This window comes from Amblyomma maculatum, chromosome 3 (assembly GCF_055883805.1).
Source record: "Amblyomma maculatum isolate TAMU_Amacu chromosome 3, ASM5588380v1, whole genome shotgun sequence".
In the NCBI taxonomy this organism is placed as follows: domain Eukaryota; kingdom Metazoa; phylum Arthropoda; class Arachnida; order Ixodida; family Ixodidae; genus Amblyomma; species Amblyomma maculatum.
The window spans coordinates 184,438,228-184,465,299 of record NC_139346.1 but is presented as its reverse complement, the minus strand read 5'-3'; the positions used below and the strand labels follow the sequence as shown (position 1 = coordinate 184,465,299).

Below are 27,072 nucleotides of genomic sequence, written 5' to 3'. Positions count from 1 at the left end.
AGACTACCACCTTTATTCGTAATGTCAGTAGTCCTCAGTGCGCAATAAGCTCTACGTTGTTCGAAGCAGCCGATTCCTGCGCATAACGCCGAAACTTCTTCGTCAGTTTTCAACTGAGAGCTTCCGTCATCGGTGACGATTGTGTTCTTCGAAAATCGCGCAGCATGCTCGATGTTACCACAGCCACCGATTGCCACTTGTTTGTATACGTATAAAAGGCCCTACAAAATCTGTTTGGAATCATTTTACTGTATTCCTGCTCGCCGGACTGCCGTCATCGTCACGTGACAAAGTGCAGGTTTATCCACGCGACCTCTAGGGATGGCAGTTTATGATTGTTTTCTACAAAAACAGGCTGTGGAAGACTGATGCTGACTTATGTCGTGATACAATGCTGGAACTTGCGAAAATGCGTATCGGGTAAAACCTACGATGCGGCTTTTACTCATATGAGAGGGCAATTGCCCTGTAATTGCATGCCTCTGTGCCTTATTGCAACAACGTGATTCCAAGATGTCACTACGGTTACCTAATCTTAGAGGTGTTGTAAACTAGGTAGTTTTATTATACCTAGAATAGCGCCTTCAGTACGCTCAATTGCGGCATCTCTCCTCAAAGCGTAACACGAAAAGCCTATTCATTCTGGGTTCATTGTAAAATTTTATTATTTTTTTTAGTCAATATTTGCTTTTATGCCAAAAAAGCAAACTGGTTATCTGAAGAGGCTTTGCAAATAGCTGAGGAAAGGAGGATGGCAAAAGGTATGGGGGAAAGAGAAAGATACAAGGTTCTCAATGCGGATTTTCAGAAAATAGCAAGGAGAGATAAGAATGCCTTCCTGAACATACAGTGTCAAGCAGTTGAGGACAACAGCCAATTAAGGAACACAAGAGCTCTGTATAAGACAATCAAAGATATCAAAGGAAGCTTCTGTGCTAAGCTGGGCGTGATAAAGGACAAACGAGGCAAGGACCTCACTGAAGCCTCAGACATAAAGAAGAGGTGGCAGGAATACACAGAAGAACTGTACAAGAAGGACCCGGATGTGCAAACCCAACATAGGACGGTTGTGATTACTGATCTCGAGCCGGGCATCCTGAAGAGTGAAGTTGAATGGGCCTTAGCCAGCCTTGCTAAGAACAAAGCTAGCGGAATTGATGGTATTCCAGCTGAGTTGCTTCAAAACCTCAACCACGACGCTGTTAACACACTGCATGCATTATGTCAAAAGATTTGGACAACCCTGCAGTGGCCACAGGATTGGAGGAGGTCAGTTTACATCCCCATTCCAAAGAAAGGCAGTGCCAAAGATTGTTCCAACTACCGCACGATCGCGCTTATTTCGCATGCTAGCAAGGTGATGTTAAAAATCCTGCAAGGTAGGCTGCAGCAGTATGTGGATCGGGAGCTTCCGGACGTGCAAGCTGGGTTTCGCAAGGGCAGAGGAACTAGAGACCAAATTGCCAACCTTCGCTGGATCATGGAAAAAGCAAGAGAGTTCCAGAAACCCATTTACTTCTGCTTTATTGATTATGCGAAAGCGTTTGACTGCGTAGATCACAGCAGATTGTGGCAAGCTCTCCAAGAGATGGGAGTTCCAATTCACCTCATCTGTCTCCTCAGGAACCTTTATGAAGGGCAAGAGGCCACAGTCAGAACTGGGCATGGCCTTACTGATTGGTTTCCGATTGAGAAAGGAGTGAGGCAAGGCTGCATACTGTCGCCCTGCCTATTTAACCTATATGCAGAGTGCATCATGAGGAAGGCCGGTCTGGACGAGTCTTCAGCTGGAGTGAAGATTGCTGGAAAACGTATCAACAACCTTAGATATGCGGATGATACCACTTTAATGGCAGAAAGTGAAGTGGAACTCAAGAGACTTGTGATGCGCGTACAAGAAGAGAGTGAGAAGTTTGGGCTTAAACTGAACATTAAAAAGACGAAGATCATGGCGTCTTGCCCTATCAAGTCCTGGAGCATCAATGGACAAGAAGTGGAAGCTGTGACAGATTTTCTGTTCTTGGGCGCCAAGATTACCTCGGAAGGAGACTGCAGCCATGAAATTAGGAGACGCCTGCTTCTGGGAAAGAGAGCAATGGTTAGCCTTGACCGCCTAGTAAAGAGCAGAGACATTAGTCTGCCAACCAAGATCCGTATAACTCGTGCTATGGTCTTTCCAGTTGTGATGTATGGATGCGAGAGTTGGACTGTGAAAAAGGCTGACCGCCGAAGAATTGACGCATTTGAATTGTGGTGCTGGCGAAGACTCTTAAGAGTTCCTTGGACTGCCAGAAGATCAAATCAGTCGATATTGTCGACCATAAACCCTGACTGCTCATTGGAGGGTCAAATTTTAAAGTTAAAGCTCAGCTACTTTGGTCATCTGATGAGAAGAGAGGAGTCGCTGGAGAAAGATTTGATGTTGGGAAAGGTTGAGGGTCGCCGGAGAAGGGGTAGGCAGCGAACGCGATGGTTAGATGGCATTCTCGAGGCATTGCAGATGAAGCTATGTGATGTTAAGAAGATAGTGAGAGACCGGAAAGCGTGGCGTGACATGGTCCATAGGGTCACGAAGAGTCGGACACGACTGAACGCCTGAACTGAACTGAATTTATTGCCTCGGGGCACCAGTAGGGTATGATATGAAGGATGAATAAATGATTAAATGAATGGAAAAAAGGTTGGCTGATTTTATGATAGAAATTTGGTATTGTTGAGCTTTCAGTTACAAACTTGCAAAAAGAGACGCTGAATTTTTGAATATGCAGGCCGTGGTGACGGAGACCCCGGTGTCATTTTACGTGGTGCCGGTCAGCTTGGCAGCCTCCATAAACCTTGTGCTGCCGGTGTCCCTGCCGCTGCTTGTCATGCGCGATTACGCCCACGCCAAAAGAGGCCAGATGGTGAGAACGGGCATTTTATTTCTGTATAATCCGGCACAAAACTTAGGAGCGGTGCGTTTCGCCAAATTTTTACTCCTCCGAGTTCTTTTAACCATCAGAAGTCCATCATCATCCGTCTAGAATTGGTCGCAGTGCAAGATATAGATGCCCACTTGTTACCGGTTCGAATAAAAGGTTCGTGCGTGCTTGCGCTGCAATATATATATATATATATATATATATATATATATATATATATATATATATATATATATATATATATATATATATATATATATATATATATAAAGTGTGTGTGTGTGTGTGTGTGTGTGTGTGTGTGTGTGTGTGTGTGTGTGTGTGTGTGTGTGTGTGTGTGTGTGTGTGTGTGTGTGTGTGTGTGTGTGTGTGTGTGTGTGTGTGTGTGTTAGCCCTTATCGTATTGGCCCCCTATGCCGTTCCAAACCACACTGCTCCGCTCCGCAGAGTATGAAAATGCCAGTAATTGTCCTCTGTGCCTGGAGACGCGCGTAAATTGCCAATAAAAGGATAGCAGCGGCATTATTAGGCGTTTGTCAAAGCAAGGTGATAGGAGAAGCTGCAAAGTCCGCAGGCGGTCGGCTAAAAAAATAAATTCATGATGGTGTAATGGCCTAAACATTTCGTTTTCGTTATCTTGCACTGGTATATCATAGAGCGTTTTGCATCTACGCAGTAGTGCACTTGCAAAAAGCGTTATTATTTTAGAAACTGTAAAAATGATCAAAATGAGCTATGCCTAATTATGCTTTAATTACCTTTCCTGAATAAACCTGAATTGTTTCACAGTTGTTCTATAAAAGCACAATTTATCAAGAAATCTTTCAAGTTCATAACTTGCATCTGATGTTTTCGATGGCTGGGATATATATGGTTAGGAGGATAAATAACCCAATAAGTAGAAATTGTGATACGACTTCCATAAACGTATCTTGTAATTTGATGGCAGTAATCACGATTTTACAGCACTTTTAACAGTCCTACCACATTCTAGACCTAGGACCAAGGCAACCTCTTTCTTCGTATTATCTCTCGAAAACAATCACGACTTTCTGTATACAAACTATATCTTACATATTTTGTTTGCCAGTTGGCGTACGGCGTCTTCCTCAAGTGTGTCGCCGTGACAGCGATATTCATCTCTATGAACACTATCGGCCTCATCGTCTTCGAAAACGACGCAGTGCCCAAGGCAGAGGCCATGGTTGCTCTTCGCAATGCTACCGATATTGCCAACGAGATCCCGTGACACGGTTCTAGAGATACTTGAACTGCACAACTCTTTTATTTTCTTTCTATGTATGTCACATTTCTGGCTTATTCGTTTCCTGTGGTATATAGAGGTGTCGCGCGTACATTGACTTTGGTAACGCAAAACGTGTTTAATTTTTTATCAAGGTGCTTTTTCTTTTTGTCTCAGTATCTGCGGTTGTCTCGTTGCAACGCCATATGAGTAGCGATTTTTTGTTATTGTCGATGCAGTTAGCTTTTTTCAGTATACCTTACCTTTTTACGTTTTTTGTGTGGATAGATATCATTAAAGGTTACTTGTGAATTAACAAGTGTCTGAAGTTCTGGGTGTCAAACGTCACAGACTAGAAATTCAATCAGTCCTGAACTGCAGCAGTGTTCTTCTAGGACTTCTGTTATTGTCAGGGAAGCGAAGTCATTACTGGTCATTTTTGCTGGCCTCATTTCACAATGGGAGCATTAAGGATTCGTAAGTATGATGCCGCGGTAGCATTTTGTATACCGCAGCTTCTTATATTAGAATGCACCCAATTATAGGAAAGAGAAATGCCTCACTCGATTTAACGAAGTTCCCGATTTAACGAAATGATTCACGGCTCTCCTCATCTTCGTTAAATCGAGTTTCAACTGTATGTATATATATATATATATATATATATATATATATATATATATATATATATATATATATATATAAAGAGAGAGAGAGCAGGCCAGATACTAATATTGCTGCAGTAATGGTCCATAATACGCCCCCCTTTAGGGGTGGGGCATGGGCTCAGGGTGGCAGCCGTCTTGGGTGGAACCACATGACCTAGGGTGGGCCTTACGGTGGCCGCCATTTTGAGTGGCACCGCGCGACCTATGGTGACGCCATGTTGGGTGGCATCACATGATCTAGGGTGGACCCGAAGGTGGCATCATGTGACCTAGGGAGGGCATTGGGGATTGCCACACCCTAGCCATCTTGGGTGGGTGGCAACCCACCAAGGTGAACACTCAACTCAAGCCTCTCAACAGCCACTCATGGTCACGTGACAGACCCGAACAAACCGACACGAAGTCGCCAAGCATGGGAAGAGCAGTGAAATTGACACACCTTGGTCTAGGCGAACAGTGCGGTACTCACTTGTAGGCAGCCAAGTCAACGAGGTACCGCCTTGACGCCGTGGAGGATGACCGGCGCTGGCATCAGCTTTTGGCGAAACGTTTAGCCCATCCGCGTACACATTCCGCCTACCTTGGGGTACGCCAACCTCCAATACCCATTTGACAGGCTGTCGGGCAGCGCTGTTCATGCTAGTGCTTCAGCCACGTATGTGCCGAGGTGTACAAGCCTGAACACCGAAGGCTTAGTGCCGCGTCATATAGGGTGGAAGCAACAAGTCCGGAAGCACGCGCACATCGGACGCGTCGCAGTTTCACACTGTAGGTGTTTGCAGACGGCATTTTACGCATCATTAGTGTTTTTACCTTGAGCTGCGAGAGCCCCTCCATCGCGACAAGTGCCCATCCCGCGATGCTATACTGGCGTTGAAATCAGATATCCTTGATAGTGTGGCAACTAGGACCGCGGGCACGGGTGAAGGCAGTGGCTGAGAGTGTGCTCTGAGGTTGCTCCTTTGTCTCTGGTCCCATCTTAGAATAAGGCTCCTCCAGTGAGAACCTGTATAACAGAGACGGAACCAGCTTGAGTGAAGCGGCCCAGCTACTCTGCAGTAACCATTCTCGGAAGAACTGGCCCTCGGACCAGCTAGGCAGCGACATCAGAGAAAGGTCAGCGCTACGAATCTAGCGGTGTCGGAATGCCGCTGCCACAGACGTATCGTAAATATCGGTGATTGCGTAAGTTATGCGCGACATTATGAGATTTTCGACTACGACAAAGCACACCGTGTTCACGCTCAGTGCTGCACATGAGCTATGATGAGTAAGTAGGAGCCGCTGCATGCCCAACCAACCACTCTCCGCTACTGTGCAAAAAAAAAAAAAAAAAAAGACTGTAGAACTAGCAAAAAGTGCGACACAACTACAAAGAATTTGTTGTTTTGGCAAGAGACTTCGCGTATTTTTATTTGACGCACTTTTGGCGCGTTTCTGTAGTTTTTGTTGTTTTTTTTCGGCTGGGACATAATAGTAAACTACAATATTATGTGTAAGAGTCCATAACATACATAAACAACCCAGTTTTATAAACTTTACGAACGTGTTCTTAGCAATTCGCCTAGATTCTTTTTATTTCATATAACAGTGAAGTGAAAGCGTTGCGCACGGATGATAGTTGTTTTCTGCCGAGACAACGACGTTACACAGGCGCCTAAAACTGCGATGGTGCATTGCAATAAAGCTGGAAATGTGGTCAGCATCATCCCGACTACACTTATCATCATCATCATCATCAGCCTGACTATACCACTGCAGGGCGAAGGCCTCTCCCATATTTCTCCACTTAACCCGTTTCTGTGCTATAGCTGCATCCACTTGACCCCCGCGAACTTCTTAACCTCATCCGCCCACCTAACTTTCTGCCGCCCTCTGCTACGCTTTTTTTCTCTTGGAATCCAGTTTGTTACTTTAAGCGACCATCGGTTATCCTCTCTTCGCACTACATGTCCTGCCCATGCCCATTTCTTCTCAGTTTCCACTAGAATGTCGGTTGAATTATTTCTCTGACCCACTCTGCACGCTTCCTATCTCTTAATGTTACCCCTACCATTTTTCGTTCCATAGCCCTCTGGGTTGTCCTCAACTTAAGTAGAACTTTCTTGGTTAGCCTCCACGTTTCAGCCCCATAGGTGAGTACAGGTAAGATATGCAACTCTTGTATACTTTCCTCTTGAGCGATACCGGTAAGCTGCTAGTCATAATCTGCGAGTGCTTGCCAAATGCACTCCATCCCAATCTTATTCTTGTTATTTCGTTTTCATGACTACACTCACTGCAAGGCAAATGCCTCTCCTAAATCCCACGAATTCATCCACTCCCGAGACATCTGCATACACTTGATCCCCACAAGCTTCCAAATTGTTTTCGCCCACCTGTGTTTACTCCGCCCCTTGCTAGGCTTAGCTCCTTTCCCTTGGAATCGAATTTGTTACCCTTTGCGACCACTGGTTATCTTTATTTCGCATTGCAAGTCCCGCCTCTGCCCATTTTTTCTCCTTCGAAAAAAATATCAGTAAATCGCGTTCGTGGGTACTTTCGGCAAAGACGGCACCTTCAAAGAGAGTGCCAAGCCAGCTTCTCTTTCCAGCTTCTCCCCCAGCTTCTTTTTCCCCGGAGGATGTTAATGAAGCCCACGTACAAAATTAGGAGCAAGTATAAGCCTGCTTGCTGCGTCTGCTAGCTACTTCCCTGGCGACTATGCAATGAAATCGAGAGAACCGTGGACTCCACATGGAGGGGCATTATGAAGTGGTTCTGTAGTACACGCATTTCATTGTCACATGACCACATAGTCATGCGCGCTCCTCTAAATGCGGCAAGTATTGACAGCACAAAAAAAGTGCGATCCAAGCTTTTCTCTTGCGCAAGACGTCGTCCAGTGGTGCAGTCGATCTGGAAAAACTTCCAGTCCGAGCTTTGCAAAGAAGAAACAATATTCAACGGGCTTTCTTATGTTTTAATGAGAGTCCATAGAAACTACAACAAATTAGGGAAAATATGGCTGTTTGGCGGGTTCCGCTGAAACAAACGGTGCTATGAGTCGATGCAGCCGATTGAACGGAACGATCGTGGTGCAGGCGAATTTTAAACTGCGAGAAAAGGTGCACATTGAAATGGGTCTATAGGCAGGCGCGCTGCTACCGCTTTGCTTCCAGTGACGTGGAAGACCGCAGATTACATTTGCTCATGCTGGCAGCTGCAAGTGATCACGTCGCGTTAAGATCAATGGAAGATCTACCAGCATTTCTCGCAATGTAAGCTCCACGAATCGTGCATGATTTTAGTTACTGCTTTCTGTACGCATATGTTCTTTTGTAGAATGATGACATTTTAATGAAATACGTTGTGAATGGTCTGCAAGGTAGTGAAATATGTACTCCTTTCTTATCTTTGTGGCCCGCCACGACGGGGGGCTTATATGAGCGTTCTGGAACAAATGTCAAACTTGCACTGGGATGCAGATGAGGTCTCACCAGTGATGCTAGAAGGAACAGATCGTTTCATATTTAACAATTCGCAAAAAGATGAGGAAACGCGTGCTGGGTGCTGACGTCACACCCTCGACGAATGACGTGCGTGCGCCGTAACTTGTTTTAGCTAGTACACAACCAGCGATTCCTGTACACATTTCGTGATCATCTCCGGCAGCGTGCCACCTGAGAATGTTCAACACCGCATACCTAATGTCGCACAACCCCCTTTCTTTCACCCATATCGAAAAGCTATGGGCGTACCATCAACTTAATTCCCAGTTTCTAAATCAGCTGTCTGCCTTCCAGCAAATACAACCAGTTATATCTGTACACATTTTCCGATAATTACCGGCGACGTGCTTTCCAATACTTTAAGCTCCATATACTGAACACCACACGACAATCTGACTTTCATCGATGCCGAAACCTTACTGTGTCATACCACGGACTTAACGCCGTTACTAAACCAGTATACTTTTTTTTATAGTCGCTTTCAAGCAACGGAACTCCGCATTACGTCTTCGAGGCCACTATGTTCAATTTGTCGGCGCTTAAACGGACATTGAGGGCAACACCTTCCGCTTTTAATTTTTTCAATCAATCAATTTTTGGCAGAAGTTTGGTAGAAGTATATTATACACCTCTTTTTTGGATAGTCATGTTTGGTAGGAAGGAAATCACGCCTTAATTACTGAGAAAAAAATAAGCTTTTGTTGTCATTTTACACCGAAATGGACTCCGTGATCCCCGCTTTTCAAGCCCAGAAAACTGTGTCGACGCACATGGCTCATCTGCCAAGCCTGCCAATGATAGCGACATTAATAAATAATTTTTGTCCTCCTTTCTAGCTTATTAAACCTCCGATTTGGTCTAAATTACCTTGTTTGTCATTATCATATACGGTAATCTATCGATACAACGTACCTACATTAATTTATCCTTATCGTCCATGTAACTCCTGCTTTGACACAAGCAGTTCTCACCAACGAAAAAGCGTCCTTTTTTTTTTTTCCTTCTGTGCGCAGTGCCTAGCTGTACGGCTAGTAATTCATTACCAACAACTACCCACATTACTTGATAAGTGAAGCGAAGCCCAACAACAGTAATAAAATGCATGCGTCGTCACCGCCGTGCCCTGGGACACCGGTCAGACCTAGTGCTGGCACGAACATTGTCCTGTCTAACATCAACGAGTTGCCTGCCTGTGCTGGAACAATTCTAAGAAAAGTTGAGAACTACAACCTCATTCGTGGACAGCCTAAATGCCACGTGACGCTTAGGGAGCGCAAGAGGCGGCCATTAGGGCGCTCCCAAATAACATGTCGCGTCGATGTGAGTGGCAGAGCACGGCGTAGCAAGTAGTTCGGCTCAGGGCGAAGTCGTAGCAAATCATAAGGCCCAGCACAACAACTGAGATGAGCTCTTTTGTGAGCTACCTCAACGCACGAAAAGTAACAATCTTTGGTCCACGTTCGTCTCACTACAAGTACATAATAAGGATGAGGTGCATCGCTGGGCACTTTTCGACGCTGTCTCGTCGGCCGCATAAACAACACACGCACAATGGCGGCATCGGTTACTGTCATTGTCACGTCACAGACAAGAAAGCGTGACGTCACCATTCAACACCCGCCAGATGTCGAAGAGGGACGCGACTCTAAGGATGGGAATAGAGAATGTGTCCACGAGGTGCACTCGGAGCGCTCTAGAGGCGCTCTGGGCGCGCTCTAATGCGTCGCTGGTGTGGGCATCTTGCTTTCCCGGTCGCGTCGGGAGGAAGCGTCTTTTCTTAGTCCCAGAGGGAACATTTCTTCTCCGGGTTCATGTAACTTCCCAGCGGACAGTTGAATGCCTTCGCGAATTCGTCGAAGTTCTGCAAGGCACCGTTGGACCTGAAACAGCACGTCATTCGTGGTGAGAAAGCGCAACTCGGAATCTGACGCAATGCCTAATTACAACAGTTTAAAGGAAGTTTATTTTTTCTTCCCTGCAGTGATTAGTTTAAACGTCATACTAGTTCCCGCATACGTATTACCGTCCCACCTAGGTACGACATTTACGGCGTTATTGATAGGTAAGCCGAGCCAATTAAGTTCGGTTAGACCGCTTCAGAGAAAGTAACAATGCGTGTGAATTTACTGAGGCTGCGCCACGGCCACTGGAGATAGAAGTTTTCATCAAGATATTCTCTCCACTCAGCCCATTATTTTACAGGCACATCAGCCGCAACCATACCGTTTTTTTTTCTTTTTTTTTTTTTTTGTAAAATCACAGAGAACCGGGGCAGACGTCGGGTAGACTGGGTTGTGCTCTTTGCCTAAGTTTCTTCACCGCGTCTCGTTTACCGGTACGTGGCATGAACATACCGGCTGCAATCGACTGTTGAAAATAAACCTCCTTCGTTTCTGTATTCTCCCGCGTTATCCTTTTTTCCCCCTTTGGTCTGTTAGATGGAGAACCTGTAGGTTACAGGGTCCGCAGCGCTTCTTTTCGAAAAGGGAACATTCTGCTCCAAAGTCACTTATCGCACTGTCTACTGACCTGTATTTGCCAGGACTGTGCGTCTCAGTCTCGTATTTCTTGTAGCCTTCATGGCTCACAACTTCACACCAGATCTGTTCTTGCCGGAGTAGGTTGAAGAATAGCAGAGTCATGCGAAGAGGAATAAAAGAGTATAGTGAACAGTCCCTTTCCCGGCTACCCCCTACTCGCTCTCAGATTCACTCTCGCGGACCAAAGCTGCGAACGCGAGAGAGTTATTCGTAGAAGTTATTCTGGTTGTGATACAATTTCAATTCCACATTTGGACACAGCAAGCAAAGGGAAAGAAACTCATCGGCGTAGTGTGGAGATAGGATGACGGGCGAATCACAACGCAAATATTTCTGTTAGGCTTTGCTTTTACGAATTTAGCGAATATGGCCAGCGAAATAAAAAAAAAAATAGGGCCGTTAAACCGATACCCAAGAAGACACCAACTTTGCCTCACAGTTATAAACCTAATATTTGCCGTGTTCTTTTTTTTTAAGCCATGCAGTATGTATACCAACAGTGACAATGCATCCTGTAAGTGTGCACAGCTGTAAGGATGTTGCTTGTCCGCAGTGTGTCATGCAGTATGGGGAATCGCTTCCGCTCTTTCCGAAGTTGAATAGGAGTAACAACGCTCCTACGTAAAGCATAAATAATAATAATAATAATAATAATAATAATAATAATAATAATAATAATAATAATAATAATAATAATAATAATAATAATAATAATAATAATAATAATAATAATAATAATAATAATAATAATAATAATAATAATTGGTTCAGAGGAAGGGAAAGACGCAGTGTCTGTCACACTTGCTCTGTGGACACCTGAACCGCGCCGCAAGGGAAGGGAAGAAGGTGGGAGTGAAAGTGGAAAGAGAGAAAGAGGAGCCGCAGTGGAGGGCTACGGAGTAATTTCGACCACCTGGGGATTTTTAACGTGCGCTGACATCGCACAGCACACGGACGCCACTTCGTTTCGCCTCCATCGAAACGCAGCCGCCGAGGTCGGGATCGAACAACGAAACAGAATCCGTCTCTGACATTACGAAAACACGAAACGCGAAGCCCTTCGATTAACCTGTTAAGTTTCAGAGTCAAAGATTTTACACAGGAATGTCGTGCTTTAATGCGCGCGTATTGTACTATTGGTACAGCCCAAGACGCATAGACAGCTTCGTCTGTTGTGCCTGATGTGAGTCATGTTTAAACTTTCGCCTAGTGTATCCTAATACTTTGTTAGCTTTGCATACCACTTCACTTGCATGTGATGACAACGTCTGGTTTGAAGCTATTGTGAGGCGTAGGTATTTGGGCTCAGGTTCTGCTGATTTTCGTTTGTGTTGCACCTAAAGTTTAAAGGAATGCTGATATCCTGAATCTGAACCAAACGGCCTAAATCCCTACAGAGCGAGTGAGCCTTGGTCGACCAGCCGAACATGCAGAACCCACGGTGAAAGTAAATCTGAACCGGTCCCCGAAGTTGTCATATTCTAGCGCTAAATGCGTTGCGATTGATAAATAGTGGAAGCGCGGCACTCTGCAACTTGCGTTCGCACACTTTTGACGAGTAGACGTTTTTCGATGAACGGACTTCAATATAAGCGGGCAGGAAAAAAACAAAAAAACAAAACGCAAAGCCCAGTGTCGTATGCCGATATTTCTAAAACCACTAAAAACAGCCACAAATATCCCGCACCCCCCCCCCCCCCCCCTAAAGTGATGACGTCACCGACTAGGACTCCCGGCGAGATTCAACTTTGGTCAGCAGATGGAGCTACAGTGCTCCTAGTTGCTCCAGACGACCAGTGGAATGCGTGCAACATATGTTGGTCGAACAGTGGAATTGAACCTCGTCAACCCTGAGCATGGTGTCCCGGAGCAAGAAAACCTGCTACGGCACGACCAGTGGAAACCGCCATTAGCTCAACTGCTAATTTCTACAGACTACAAATCGGAGCCGGCTTAAATGATGTACTGAGTAATGAGCTGCATCGCTTCATGATAACTTAACCCAGGTGTGTTCCTCTTATTGATGTATCAATGGCTAGCATTGTGATGCTGTGCGAGCGGATCGCTAGAAGGTGGCCTCCTTGTGAGTACATTTTGTTTTCTCCGAGTATATTTTGGGCATATTAAATGTACACAGTCATGTCTCGTTAATGGTGACATTTTGGCTCCCGTACAAGCCCTCCACTACGCCATCTCCCATAGCCTGAGTCGCTTTGGGACGTTAAACCCCACAAACCAAACCAAACTAAAGCGACTGAATTTAGTTTTCTACTTTGCACAAGCAGCAGAGAAAGTTTTCTTCGCAGCTATTCATGTACATAATACGGAATGGTAAGATGCATTGGCTTAACAACTCGTGCTTTAAATCATGAAGCAATAAAAGGAAAGGTTCATCACTTAGTCACGCTTTTAAGTCGAAAGCATTTCTAGGTATGAGGAACGAAATCCTGTGCGCGAGAGTTGTGCGCGAGATCTGTGCATGGGATCTTCGCGCTGATGTGTCACTTGCCAATCATCCTAATGACGTCATCAGCAAAATAACAACCTTGTCTCCCCCGGCAATCGAACCTCAATCTTTCAGATCCCCAGCCAAACGTTTTAACCAACCTCACCACGACCGGGATCGTAAAACCCGTATCATGATTCTTCTTGTCAGCCGTGAGGATGATAGAAGCGATGACAATGACAGGAATTCGTGATAACGACAATGATGACAGTAGCAATGTAATGACGATGCATTTAGTTGATAATGATAAAAAGAACAAATGTGATGCACCGTGTGCAGCAGCAACACTCCTGCTTTCTGTAGATTCCACAGTGCTATAAGAATTTTTTTAATAGCATTGCTCAGCTGACCTGCACTCAAAGTGCAGGATATGAAATGCCTAGATGAATCTGTAGAAATTTCGCTCTCATCGTAGCCCATGTTCATGCGACAAAAAATACATATACCCCAATGGGCTATGTGAATTTACCCATTGCCCATTGCACGCGTGATCCGCGATCCGCCACCGCGACCCTCTACCGCGCGTTGGCGACCCTCTACCGCGCACAAGCTGATTGGTCCCGACGCGGCAGGTCGATGTGCCGACATCATGTAGCGCCATCTATCGGCGTCAAGGAGATCTGGGCATACGCAGTGGAACGCGCGGTGGCGGATCACGGTAAGATAAATCTCTCTAATACTGACAAGACATAAATACACTGGAAAATGTTGGTCTCCAGAAAACATTGTCCATAATTCGAGTCGTCCATATTACAGCGGTCGTAATATCGAGCCACGACTGTACAAAACGAAATGCAGACATGCAGTAAAAGACACCTGTAGGCGTCAAAGTTCACATTTTGGGATACAACAATCCTAGGGCACATTGAGATAGGTCCTCGGCAACCGTTTTTTTGAGAGATTATTTGTTTTCTTTTAAGAGCAGAATCACCAGAAACAAATTACCGGCATCTTTAAAAGTAGCCCGTGCTTGTGAAACTGCCAAAAACTTGCTAAATCTCAAAACAGTGGGCAAAAGTAGAACGCCCCCTATCTTCCTGTAAGTATTGTACTGTAAGGCTTTCTCAGCCATTTTGGTGCACATTACTGTGAACTATTGTACAAAACGACCGCCCTTTAAGCACACGAATTTATTTCGAATGGAATGCGTATACTTTTGCCTTGCCGAGTTTTGCCCGTAAACGTTTTCTCAGAGACTACTTGTACCCTATGTAGAATGTTTTCCTTGGCAGAATTTTGAGGAAAATGATGCATCGTTCCTGTTCGCCTTTGCATTGTAGAGTTTCGTAGCAGTCGATCTCACGTGCTGGGCTTGCTCTAACGAGAGACTTATAACACCTATACGCACCTGGGCGTATTGAACAAAGAAGACTTGTTCATTGGTCAGTCCCAGACCAGGTAGACGCGGCTCTTGCCCGTGCTTTGCAGCCCAGCTCTTATACGCCTGCAAGACAGAGAAAAAAGAAAAGAAGTTAAGGAGCCTATTACTGTTCACTCGCGCGCACAGAGAAGCACTCTTAAAAGTCCAAAGCTGTGCAATAGGGATGCTACAGAATTAAGCAAATCAAAGACCACCAACAAGACGCTTACAACGAGGGTATGATGTCAGCAAAACGAAACGATTATATTTATTGCCGTTATATCAAAATAGGCCCAGTAAACAAGTTTCCTCTTCAGAGCTTTTATTTTTTCTTAATTACTGACCGACGAAACTGAAACACGTTACGTCTATACGGGCATTTGGATTGCTCGCTTTGCTCTCGATCCCACCCCTTTTCGGTTCAGCATGCATGAACTGTATTAGCGGTGATGCGCAAACCGTCATGAAACAACCAGGACAGCTGTTGTGGCTCAGCCACCTCACAGGCCAGAACTTCTCCCAACCACACTTCCGACCATTTTTCAAGAAGAAGGAACGTCTGAATTGTAATTCTTCAACGTCACACACACGATTCACCCGTGAAGTGCGTATTTTATAGCGTGCGTAGCCTTCTTCCTTTTTCTTCAACCGCGTAAAGACACTAATGCAACGGTGGCCAAAGAGCAAAGAGCTCATATAGGATTTACGGGCCCTTATTTGATGTGGAGGATTTTAAGAAAGGCGCATCGCGAAGTTAGGAATCAGCTTAAAAATAAAGAAACCGCTAATAAGGAACTTTCTATTTCCTAAGAACACACCGCTTTTTCACGAAAAAGCGGCATGCTCCTGGAAAGTAGGACGTTCTTTATTAGCGGCCTCTTTATTTGCAAGATCATTCCTAACTTCCTGCTACTCCTTTATCAAAGAAGCTCCACTGGGGCCCACGAATCCTTCCAACTTATTTTATGTTCACTTGTAATCACATTAGTACTCCCCAATTATTAAGTACCCTTAGACATCTCATGGTAAGATCAAATTTTTACTGAAGCCCACGTAATACAGCGCTAGCTGTAAAAATACATTGGCCCATTTCATTCAGTACCCGCTCCCGCAGAGATTGATAGGCTCACCCACACACAGGACACGTGCAGGTGCAGGATAAAAGGTATATAGATTGGTAGGCGCGCATACGTGGACACATTGAGACGAACAGAGAAAAATGGCTAGACTCGGGACGGGAAAGTCAAAATGCAACCACGTAATGCATTTCGTGCAGAGAAATGTCTCTCTGAACATGCCAGAAAAAATTCCGCGGCCCCAGTCAGTTGCATAGGCTGGTGGCTGTGTTGCGATCACATTTCTGGTTTTCCTCCAATCACAGCATTTGACAACTACTTGCACATTCCTTGTATACTCTTACTATTATTTTGGGTGTTACTGCAAATATAGACAGAGGACGAGAACGTGGTATATAGGGATGCTGCGAACAGTCAGTAGAAAAAAAGAAACTGCGAACGCATGTTTCCAGAAAATATAGAAAAAGAAAAAGCTGTAAGATAAGGCGAAGGCGCTATGCCACGATGCACACACACAGTTAACACCGGTAAAACAGACGCACGGCGGCACGGTGATCACTTGAGCGAATTATTTCGACTCACGTAGTATGCTTGCTTCACTGCTGTCGAGTCACAAATGTTTTCTTCCAGCGTATTGTTGCCGTTCACCTGTTCAGAAAAGTGCAACATACGAGGTGTTTGCAGACAGGCACACAAAAGAGCCGAACCATGCACGTTAATTTGTCGTTATAAGGGAGTGGTTAGGCAAATTAAACTCTCCCTCTGACAACAAGCCTGCGAACTGCGCTTTAACAGGCAAAATTTATAAAGTGCTCGTGAAAGAGGGAACATCAAAGCTGACATCGAGACGCTGCTGTCCTGCCGCTCCCCCCAATACGAACTACCCCAAAACGCAACAAGTTTTGTCAACAAAGCATATCTTCAGTCACGTCAATTTCACCCTCCTCTTGCTTTTAAATGGTTATTCCTACATTATTTAAGTTAGTGCCGTACACCACGAACAAACTTGATATGCCAGAAGCCGTCACACTGTCACAACAGTGCAAGTTTACGTCAATGAAGCAGTATTTGTCTCTTTTGCTTTCATCTAGTTCATGAACACCATTTTCTTTATTAACATGTTGTCATGCTTTTTCAAAGTCACTGTAATATGAACTTAAATGATACCAGAGAGAGTGACACAAAAATGTCAGGAACTGTGCATACCCTCTTTGTGTAGCGCGTTTACAGACTTTTTCCTTCTTATTCATTTGCTAAGTTTCTGCCGGCAAAGTCCGGAGGTTCAAAGGAGGAGGAAGATAAGGAGGAAAGGCAGGGAGGTTAACCCGTAACGGTGGTTCAAACTGAGCTGCGAAATCTATACTTCTGAAGCATATCAACTCTTGGCAGTCATGGTCAGTTCACTATTGTAAGGCGGAACTTGATGAATGCTGTCGAACACAGCACACGGCCTTAGCACTTTGCAACTATACGCGAGATATGACAGCGAGACTCACATAGAGGCCGGAGTCCCAAAGGGGGAACTGCGAGAACTGGTCCACGAAGCAGTTTGCGCGTTGCCGCAGCTGCTCCAGCGCGTCTTCGGGCCACCAGTTGCTGAAGTTTCCGTGCTTGTCGAACTTCTTGCCTGCATTATGCAGAGAAATGCCTCTTTTACTGCGAAAGCAATACTACTCGCACTTTCAAGCCTTCGCGTGACCCGGCCGCAGTTACGTCTTACCCACGTGACGCTGTGACGTCACACCCCACGTGACACACGGGCTAGCAGGAGCTGCCAACTTGGGTCTCTCGTTTCACATGGGACGGTTACGTCAGAATCAGCCTGCTAGGACCCTGGCATTCACGTTACCCCTCTAGGCCACTAAGGCACGTTCATACGTACGGCTTGGTTAAAGAGGGGCTTTATATGTGGGCTGAGGAAGAATAAAAAGAGAAGAAGAAGAACGCTCGGTCACCCGCAGCTAATGCTTTCGCTCAATATTTGGTTCAGCAGCGCTGAACCCTTGTACTTTTTTAATACTTCAAGCCCGGCACACAGCTGTACACCGCTTTAAAGGTAACACCTTCGCTTCTACAGCCGCGCCTATGTGTACTGCTTCGGTTATCCTGGCAACTTGAAACATGCCGCTCAGGACACTGGGGCACTCGCGTGCCCACCATGAAAGATTTTCAGCTATGGCAGCTGCGAGGTGTGCATGGTTCAGCGCGTCAAGAATGCGATGTCGAAGGGGCCTGTAACAGCGGCGTGGGTGTACCAGACATGGACAGACTAATTGCGTGGTACGCTCTAGTCACTTTTATGTACCTCCAGAATAGCTTGTTGTAGGCGACAGGGGCAAAGCACGATATGACGCATTTTAAAGATGGCGGATGCATTTGAAAAACGATGATAATAAGGATTATGCATGGGCTAGTTCGTTTACAGCGGGTGAACATCAGCGCACTCCGGATGCAGACAATACAAAATAAGATTTCTCCGCCATCTGGAGCCATTTCTAATGACAATTTACTTATGCGATTAAGAAACATGTCGAGACCATTCGCAGCAATGTTTTGCGTGCCATGGTGTTGAGGTTATCATCATTGTGGTGCCTTGCCTTTGGAAGGCAGTATAGGAGCTAGTTTGGAAAAAATAAATGAAGAAAAAAAAAGAAAACTGTGCTAGTAATTGGAGCTTCTTTCTTATGATACCCACTTGGATCATAGCACAAATGGTCATCACCTTGGTTCAGGAAGATTCGCTCGAGAAGAGAGAAAACGAAATCAATTTGATATACACGCCCGGGGTGCTCTGTGACTCCTGTCTGCAATCCCAGAACTATTGAGGCAGATCCTCACCGCCTGCTGTAGGCTTTCCCGATGATGAAGTTTTCGAGAATCCGGCACCTAGCAGCAGCGGGTCTTCCGCCGAACAAACCATCCTCATATACTGCCTGTACGCAAGGACGATACCACAGCCTTCTGATCGGTTTTATCAAATCAGGAAACGTGTTTTCATTACTTTAATTCTCCTTGTATCCTTTTTTTTTTTTTTCGCAACAGTAAGCCTCTTCATGCCAACAACAAAAAATGCTGCTAATAAGAAATCAGCTTTAGATACCCTGTTTCGGGAACAACCAGTGTCAGACAGCAGCTATAATTATTCTTTTCGAACTTCCGCCTCAGAGAGAATAGCTTTTGAAAAAAGCTAACTTGACTTGCGACAACAGGTCGGAATGAAGTTACGCAGTACCTGCAGGAAGGCGTGCAGGGAACGCAGAAATCCAACCATGCTCACCAAAACCGGCAAATCCGTGAGTAATCTCGTGTCCAATGACAACGCCTATGGTGCCAAAGTTCAGGTACCTGTAATAAAATGGTGGCAGGAAGCACATAGCTTAATAACCAGTGGTCAAGTCAAAAAGAAAATAACGCAAACAGAAAAGCAAAATCTAGTCTTTTCCCTGTAACCCTGCAGAAGTCAAGCTATAGCCATTAAGGGTAAGTCTGGCGTTTTCACTGTACGTTCTCCTCAGCTTGCTGGTCAGTTGTGCTAAACTTTGCAGCCGTTAGATTTTTTTTTATTTTTTTTCATAACAAATGAATTTTAATATCTTCCATTATGGGGCCTCAATCGGGAAGATGGGCAGTACTTGGGCGCATGACGTCACTAGATGCATGACAGTCTATTTTCGCTCTGCGTTTGCTGCTGGACAAATCGTTTCCAGTTGGCTGTTTCAGACAGATACTTACTCCAGCTGTAATTTACAGTCGCCAGTTTAGACAATCAATGCGTGCAAGACAGGGTTTGAGGCCGTATCTGAGACGTCATAGGTTTGTTCGTCGTGACGTCACAGGTTGGCCGAAAAAAATTCCAGTTTGGGTTTGCCGGTTCTTGCTTTTTTAAAATACGTCTACTTTACTTATTTAAAGACAACTTGTGTGCTGGAAACCGACGATACAAAAAAATATGCGATGTAGTTATAAACTCAAAACTCAAAAGTGACAAGTTGCGGATTTCGCTACTGTCTTGCCCCGAATTCAGAACGAAGAAAATGGCACAAAATAAACAAATACGAGAAATGAATCAGCTGTCTTCCACACGTGATATATTAATGCCCGTACGCGGAACTAATAAGCCAAGTCAGGTAAAACTGATAATTAAAAATTAAAGTACACTCTTTTTGTCATAATGTCACTGCACTTTCCCTGTCATGCAGTGACGCGGAGACCAACGCTAGACATATTGACTACTATACTCCGTTTCATACATCAAGTGCAACACTACCAAAGCTACAGCTCTTGTTTGCGCTCTCCGCATCCGCGATAAAAAATAGTGCCTGCTCTTGACGAGAGAAAATAATAGTTGCTTTGTCTGCAAGCTTAATACATTTTACATTTGCCATCAACTTCATAAAAAGCACCTTTTTTAGGGAGAAAAGGTCGGATTTGGCTAATTTGTATGTATTTTTATGTAGTTTTTGTTCGTGCCGCGTTTTGCTGCCCCGCAACCTTGCCAGCTGTGCCACCAGATGGCGCTGGCTGTGCCCTCCGCGCTGCGCATCTCTTTTTGAGAAAATGGTTCTTTGGTGCGCATTTTTTTCCATAAGATCCGCTCTGTGAAGATGTCTAAGCATGCGAAGCATGTTATTGCAAACGTGTATGCTCGGAATAGAGCCCGTTTCGGCAGGAACCACTCGCCTACAGAACGAGCGCGTAGTCATACGCCTCCTGTTTTTTTTCTTGCGGACTATTTGCGTAGCTTTCGCTGCGTTGCACCTGATGTATGAAACGGAGTATAAGTTACGACATATAAGAGATGCATCTGTGAGAAAGGGGGAGTGACTACAACTTTCACTCACTGCGGTCTGTCGAGAATGAGCATGGGGGAACGCAAGATCCCAGCTGGGTAAACTGCAAGGTTATGAGACAAAGAAGAGTTAGTGACACATTTACCTTGGCTCACACCGTGCACGCCGCAAAGCCATCGCGAAAGCGTCACAGCAAACCTCCTCGATGTAGGTTCTAACAAAACAGGGTCCGAACTATCGATTCATGCAGGAATTAAATGTAAAAATGATTTGCATTGATCGAGCTTGTCGTCTTTGAGTCTTGTGCATTTCACATTTGAGGCTTCAGAGAATGCCACTCATTGTTAAGTCAGTATCAGTCTCTGCACAGGTGCACTTACAATTGTCATTGAACTCGATGACCGAACGAAATATAACAATATGAGAAGAAGAAAGAAAGATTATGAGTGTATTGATAGCACTTACTAGCGTAGTTGCCTCGGATGTCATAGAACGCGTTTACGATCAGGGGATTTGTCGCCCACTCCCTATCGCGGCAGGAAGGAAGAAGAAGAAGAAACAGTGAGAGCGAGAGTGTTCAAATCACCGCACACCTTGTCAAAGCATACGTATAGTTGCAGACATCAAAGGGGCACAGAGGAGTACTTCTGGCAATATTTGCGCAGTAAAGAAATGATTCCCTTGCTCTTTCTGGGTACGTTCACGTGCGTAAAGAAAGGAATATATATATATATATATATATATATATATATATATATATATATATATATATATATATATATATATATATATATATATATATATATATATATATATATATCCAGGACTTAACTCTGTTTCGACACACAGTCTGCGTTGGAGTGTCGCATCACCCATGGCGACGTTAAACTTAGCATAGGAGTCACAGTTGCTATGGCAACCAGTGAGGCGGAGGCAATCTTTTTGCTCCGCTTTGAAGATAATAAAACTGAAGATAACAAAACTGCAATAAAACTGTTCAAACTGATGATGTCCACGCCGAAAAAGGCCAGTTGCCAACATTTTCACGTGAGAAATGAAATAACGTGGCCTCTGAGCTCCGCTCTCCAAAACAGTGTTAACGCACACAATTTACTTACAAAATCGGCCGCTGATAAAGATACTTGCGTCAACTTTTTTCGGCCATTCTAGCTTAAAAATATACTCCATTTTTAGTGAGACCGGCGTGTTTGTGATTAGAGCAAGTTATACTGTATTGCGATCACAGAAATCCTGACTCATCAATTCCCTGGAAGGTAGACTTAAGGGACTTAGCAGTTTCTTAGACTCCGTGCGAACACTAATAGAACAGAGCTTACTTTTCTTTGTCGACAGGCTTCGTAATCTTGGAGAAGTCTCTGGCAAACTCAAAGCGTCGCACCTTGAGAATGTTCACGAGAAAGTGGTCGTCTTCTATTTCAAGCTGTAAATAAAAAAGAAGTTCAGGCTTCCCGATGTAGAAAAAAGTTCATCACCGCAACATAGGACGCATAAAGAATAGGTTGGGAGGTAGCGGCAACCGTTAGCGCGCGTGCACGCGCATGCGTGTCGGGGTAGTGGAGGTGTAAAAACTAGAAGCAATTATGAAATATCTTCATCGCTTGGAGCTGCGGCGCCCACACGGACAAAATTGAAAGCTAACAAAGACACTTGTTTACTGTGCGTCAGTAACTTTAGTGCTGTTAAGAAGCCGCGTGTTCGTTTCGTAGAGCAGCACGAGGATAACATCGCTCACGTCATGGTATTCTTTGTCCAACTCAACAGGATCCAAGATGAACTTCGGGAAGCCTACTTTCTGTCCCATGGCGGCCACCTGCGTGCAAAAACAAGTTCACACATTAAAGATTCGTTGTGTCAGGTTAGTTCGAGTAAATCGTTAGCATGGAAGCTTGGGATTGTATTGTTCGACATGACATGCAAGTTTAAGCACAGGCCCAGATAAGGTGTCTCCCGTTCTTCTCCATCCTCGTTTGGATGCTTGCTTGAATTTTCGGGCTGAATAAATAATTACGTGCATTGTTTTCGAGACTCCGAAATTGATCCGTACCTTCTCCCGACATAACTCCTTGGTCTTTTCGTCGAGAAAATGCTGCCTCGGAAAGGTTTCCACGTAGGTGTTCTTGATCGCGTCAATCAGCAACCCTACCTGCGCAAAACGTCAGGAGTCATTTGATTACAAGCACATCTAAGGTTGAAAATTGAAAATTGGTATCCAGGACCAGAAAAATGCTTTAACTCCCACATTTCTTTGTCGAAACCTCACCTACGCTATGAGGAAAAAAATATGAATGAGGGAGCGAATGAAGGAAAAGAAAAAGACACCGCATTGAAAGTCTCTGCAATAATTTCAACCACATACGGATCTTTAAGTTTACTTACATCGCGCTTAAAGTCGACACGAAAGAAACGCTGCAGCTAGCTTCCACATATTATCAGTACAGCATAGCGGCAAAAAGTACACTGTAAACAAAATCACACCCTGCACTCTTTCTGGAGGACGTGATATTAGACACGGAAATGCACGATTGTCGGCGTCGTTGTATATATATATAAAAAAAAGATTAGTCAAGAGGATCGTGACGTTACTGTAATCGCACGTAATGAAGATTGATTAAACACCACATGAATTATTATTATGAAGTTGCAAAGTGACTTTAAACTAAATTAAATGCGCTGAAAAGAAAATGGTCGTAATTACCTCCGACCTTCGCGAATCAGGCAAGCTACGCCTAAGCCCATGCAATGAGGCCAATGTCACCTAGGCAAGTCTTGTCTATGTGGAATCGTAAAGTCTCGATCGTTCGTATTGGTTAAAGCGAGGCATTTTTTGTCTAGTGGTCAATGCAAAAAACTCAAATAAAAATTTGAGACGCACGTATGCATCGCTAAGGGTCCTATGCGAAGGGTTAATGGGCAATGGGCCTCTTCAGAAACGTGGGTGGGACTCCGCAGACACAGACGCTGTTTTTTACCTTTTATTGTATTTTTTATATACCGCACGCACAACACTCGACACATCCTTTCCATCGAACGTGCATTTGTGATGCTCCCAAAACAATTTAGCATCGCTTCATCAATTGCACAGGTGCAATGCTTTCGCGGGGAATGTTGCAAATCAATTTCAAAAATTTCATTTCGCACTGGGTTTTGTATGATATCTCACTGTACTGCCATTAGTTGAGGATGAAGAGACACTTTTTTTTTTAATGTGATTATACGGCCACTGAAAAGCCCGCAGGTTGAACCGAAAATGTAGGAATGTCTTTCCTGCGAAATATATCAAAACCGACCGGGGTTCATTTCACTTGCGCTACCAACGATATGGTCTCAAAGAGGGTTCACCTGAAAGGGGGTTCAAACAAAGCATTGTCCCCCTTAGCGCATGCGCACACCGGAAGAGGTATGCTTCCGGACGCCATATGAATGAAATGGCGCTTGAAAACATACCTCTCATTCATGCCATTGATGCCGCACGCGACAAGGCTTTAAATCTGAGCCAAGCCGGCCCTGCACATTCTGAAATTAAAATAGAATTGGGTTACGTTTTTTCTGTTCATTCTTGTTTGTATGCCTTCTTTTACGGGCAGAAATTCTTTGACAACATTTTTAGACCTAAAAATCGATGGTCAGGCTTATTTCGGTTGTCTCGGGTGAAACTTAAGAACAAAACATCGCATCGTAAAGTTTTTAACGCTATGTGAAATCTCAGCAAAAAAAAAAAAAAAAAAAAAAAGCGACCTGTAAATTTTATTTCTCTAGTTCCTTAAGAATGCGTATACTATAGTATACGTGCTATTTCTAAAGCAACTTTTGTCATATGAGACACATTGAAACCGATCAGCTGCAGTAACCGAGACCAATTATGGGAGATAAAATTCAAATGCACATTGTTTTCCGGTTGCAGGACTTCCATGTGGCGATTTGTCCTTACAAATGTGAAGTGCACCCTAGCATAAAGACTGCACAGCAATAACGTGCTGTCTCTACTACTCCAAATATTAGCTGTCGGTCCGAATAAGTTTCGCTGTTAATCCAAAAAGAACGGTTCAGGTGCTCCTCAGTGTTAACCCAGGCGATAGTTTTGTGGGAAAGCGTTTGCCACCCCGTGTGGGAGGTCCAAGTAGGGCTTTAATGCCGCAGGGAACCCGCTCATTCGATCATCCATTCCACTCGTGCGAAATAATCCCTACATGAGCCACAGAAATTCTAACCTGGTTGTCGGTTTGCGATGCGAAGTCCTGTCGGACGAACAACGCTGCCAGGGGCATGCTGAAGCTGTCGCTGAGCAGACGCACGCATTCCTTCCAGCGGGACAGGTAGGTGCGCTCCTCGTGGGGACGTGGCACACGCCGCCGGAAGTCCAGGTAAAGCCGCCGGAAGTGCACATCAAGGTACGGCATGTAGGCCATCACGAACCGCCACGACAGGTAGTTGGCCACCGTCCTGCGCGCGACGCCGTTGCAAGTCATCATTCAGGGGGATGACAGGACTAGTTAGTCTCTTATACATCGATATCAGAACGGCTTGTGCGCCGCGACATTCTGCATGAGGCATAGTATGTCCGCGCGCGTTAAACAAAACAAAAAACAGAAAAAAAAAACTTGTGGGCCTTCTCAACCGTACATCCTGAACGAAGAAACTACGATAGCATACTCCATTAAATCTTGATGGTTTTTCGGGTCTGGGCCACCTGCCCAATTTGGTAGGCCACCAAAATCACTTAAGATCACGTACAAGAGCACCTGTGAGGCTACGAGCGCGGGTTCGAATGTTACTGAGAAGGCAATCATCAAGAAATAGGCGCTTTCCAAAAGCATTTCAAAGCTTCAAAGTTGGCAAGGAGTCTCCGTTTATTCCTTGTTAAGAATATTGTGTATTCATAAGAGAATAAAATTTCTCTTTTGTGCATTTCGCTGCATGCGGAATAGATCCAGCTTTAGCAAGGCTGTTCTCATTATAGCTGCATTATTTACGATTGCATGAATACTAACGAATGGAGAAGCGCCCTATTCATAACCTCATTTCATCATCGTTCAGGCGACAGGGAGTCGTCAGGGTATCTGCTGCTAGAGCGGTGGCTTGGGCGTGGGTGGTTGGTGCAACGCACATTGTTCCACGCTTTTCTTTCAGCTTCATCCTGTATGCACGCAGCATATCTTCGGCAATTTTCGATTTCTGGCGTTCCTCACCGGCTTCTTATGTACCATATGACATTTATGACGTCATATCTCAACTGACCAATCAGAGAATTTAGTTACGAAGAACCCGTACATTTCTAACGGGAGGGCCACCTGAATGTTATCGCTTCTAGAAAACCACTGAAGGCTAGATTTATTCCGGAGTCGTCCACTGTTCAGCCCGTTTTTCTTTCTCGTTTAATTCCTTTCTTCATTCCTTCATTCATGGCGCGATTAACGTGCCCGCTGAAAGGTGCGGCATGCTACAACGCCCTCTTCATTCCTCAAAACCAATTTTCATTCCAAGAGGCAATTAGGTGTCCGTTGAGTCTGCAACACACAAAGGTTCTTTCTTTTGCTCACAGATATCTATATTTTGATTTCGCTTTCATCAGCGCACCATAGTGTCACGCAAAACGGGATAACTGTGGTTCCCGACCCTTCTCTCATGCGTGGTCCCCGCCCCTGTGACATGTGTCGGAAGTTATAATGAATGAAAGCAATGTCAAGGGCCCTGAAAGCTACCATTTTATAAAAGTTAACTCTCTTCAACAATATCAAAGCACGAACCCAAACGTATCACGGCTCTGAGAGAAGGTGAATGAATTATAGAAACGATGCACGAACGTTGAAGAGAAAAAAAAAGTTCTCTTATATAGTGGGTTCCTCTCGAACGCTACATGTGCTCCGGATCCAAGGCTTTCCGGTTGAATCACAAGGAGTACACTTTAGCACTTGTGATGAAAAATCATCAGGCCCTATTTTCTCGCTTTTCAACCGCGCGATGGGAAGGTTATAGAAGCTTGAAGGTCTAAACCGTCTAAACCTCTCCAGGATGAGCAAAAGGGCTGGTCCTCATTCTGTATTGTATTTCTGACTTTAGGGTTGACGTAACGGCTCCAATACACGCCTGAAAAGCAAACCACGAGACGCGAAGACTTTCTTTAGAAAAGCTGAACGGAACAGCTCACCGGGGACTGGTCCTGTTCAGGAGGTCGAACAGACGACGCATGTAGTTGCTGTCATTCTCGATGGTCAAGTTGAGGCTGGACTCGTCGGTGTTCTGCAGACCCGCGTAGTCCATTACTCTCCGGAGGAGATAGGTCCAGTTGAGCTGCGAGATAAGCGAGACGATATGCGCCGCTTACACAACGAAGTCGATGTGGCTGTCCGCAAACCGAACAGATTATGCGGGCAGCAATATCTTCGAAAAGTATCGATCACCGCTAAAGTGGGGATATCGGTGTTCAGGAAAGAATATGGCCGATTCAGATAATGGCCG

At 44.8% G+C, this 27,072-nt stretch overlaps 2 protein-coding genes and 1 pseudogene across 2 annotated transcripts in view; 1 reads left to right on the top strand and 2 right to left on the bottom strand.

Moving 5' to 3' along the window:
- Positions 1 to 4,170, top strand: part of LOC146197145 (uncharacterized) — a 25,143-nt gene extending 20,973 nt beyond the window's left edge. Inside the window, exons 14-15 of the mRNA XM_084597129.1 lie at positions 2,769 to 2,903; positions 4,012 to 4,170. Coding sequence (XP_084453255.1) covers positions 2,769 to 2,903; positions 4,012 to 4,170 — 294 coding nt within the window. The remainder of the gene's footprint in view (positions 1 to 2,768; positions 2,904 to 4,011) is intronic.
- Positions 4,171 to 5,092: 922 nt separating this feature from the next.
- Positions 5,093 to 6,122, bottom strand: LOC146197144 (uncharacterized; annotated as a pseudogene).
- Positions 6,123 to 7,783: 1,661 nt separating this feature from the next.
- Positions 7,784 to 27,072, bottom strand: part of LOC146197143 (neprilysin-1-like) — an 81,654-nt gene continuing 62,365 nt past the window's right edge. Inside the window, exons 9-21 of the mRNA XM_084598919.1 lie at positions 26,762 to 26,904; positions 24,825 to 25,056; positions 22,661 to 22,759; positions 22,349 to 22,426; positions 21,933 to 22,036; positions 21,061 to 21,122; positions 20,647 to 20,698; positions 19,083 to 19,150; positions 17,302 to 17,432; positions 16,388 to 16,453; positions 14,718 to 14,813; positions 10,853 to 10,926; positions 7,784 to 10,203 (exon numbers count right to left, since the gene is read on the bottom strand). Of these exons, the coding sequence (XP_084455045.1) occupies positions 10,101 to 10,203; positions 10,853 to 10,926; positions 14,718 to 14,813; positions 16,388 to 16,453; positions 17,302 to 17,432; positions 19,083 to 19,150; positions 20,647 to 20,698; positions 21,061 to 21,122; positions 21,933 to 22,036; positions 22,349 to 22,426; positions 22,661 to 22,759; positions 24,825 to 25,056; positions 26,762 to 26,904 (1,308 nt within the window). The 3' untranslated portion in view covers positions 7,784 to 10,100. The remainder of the gene's footprint in view (positions 10,204 to 10,852; positions 10,927 to 14,717; positions 14,814 to 16,387; positions 16,454 to 17,301; positions 17,433 to 19,082; positions 19,151 to 20,646; positions 20,699 to 21,060; positions 21,123 to 21,932; positions 22,037 to 22,348; positions 22,427 to 22,660; positions 22,760 to 24,824; positions 25,057 to 26,761; positions 26,905 to 27,072) is intronic.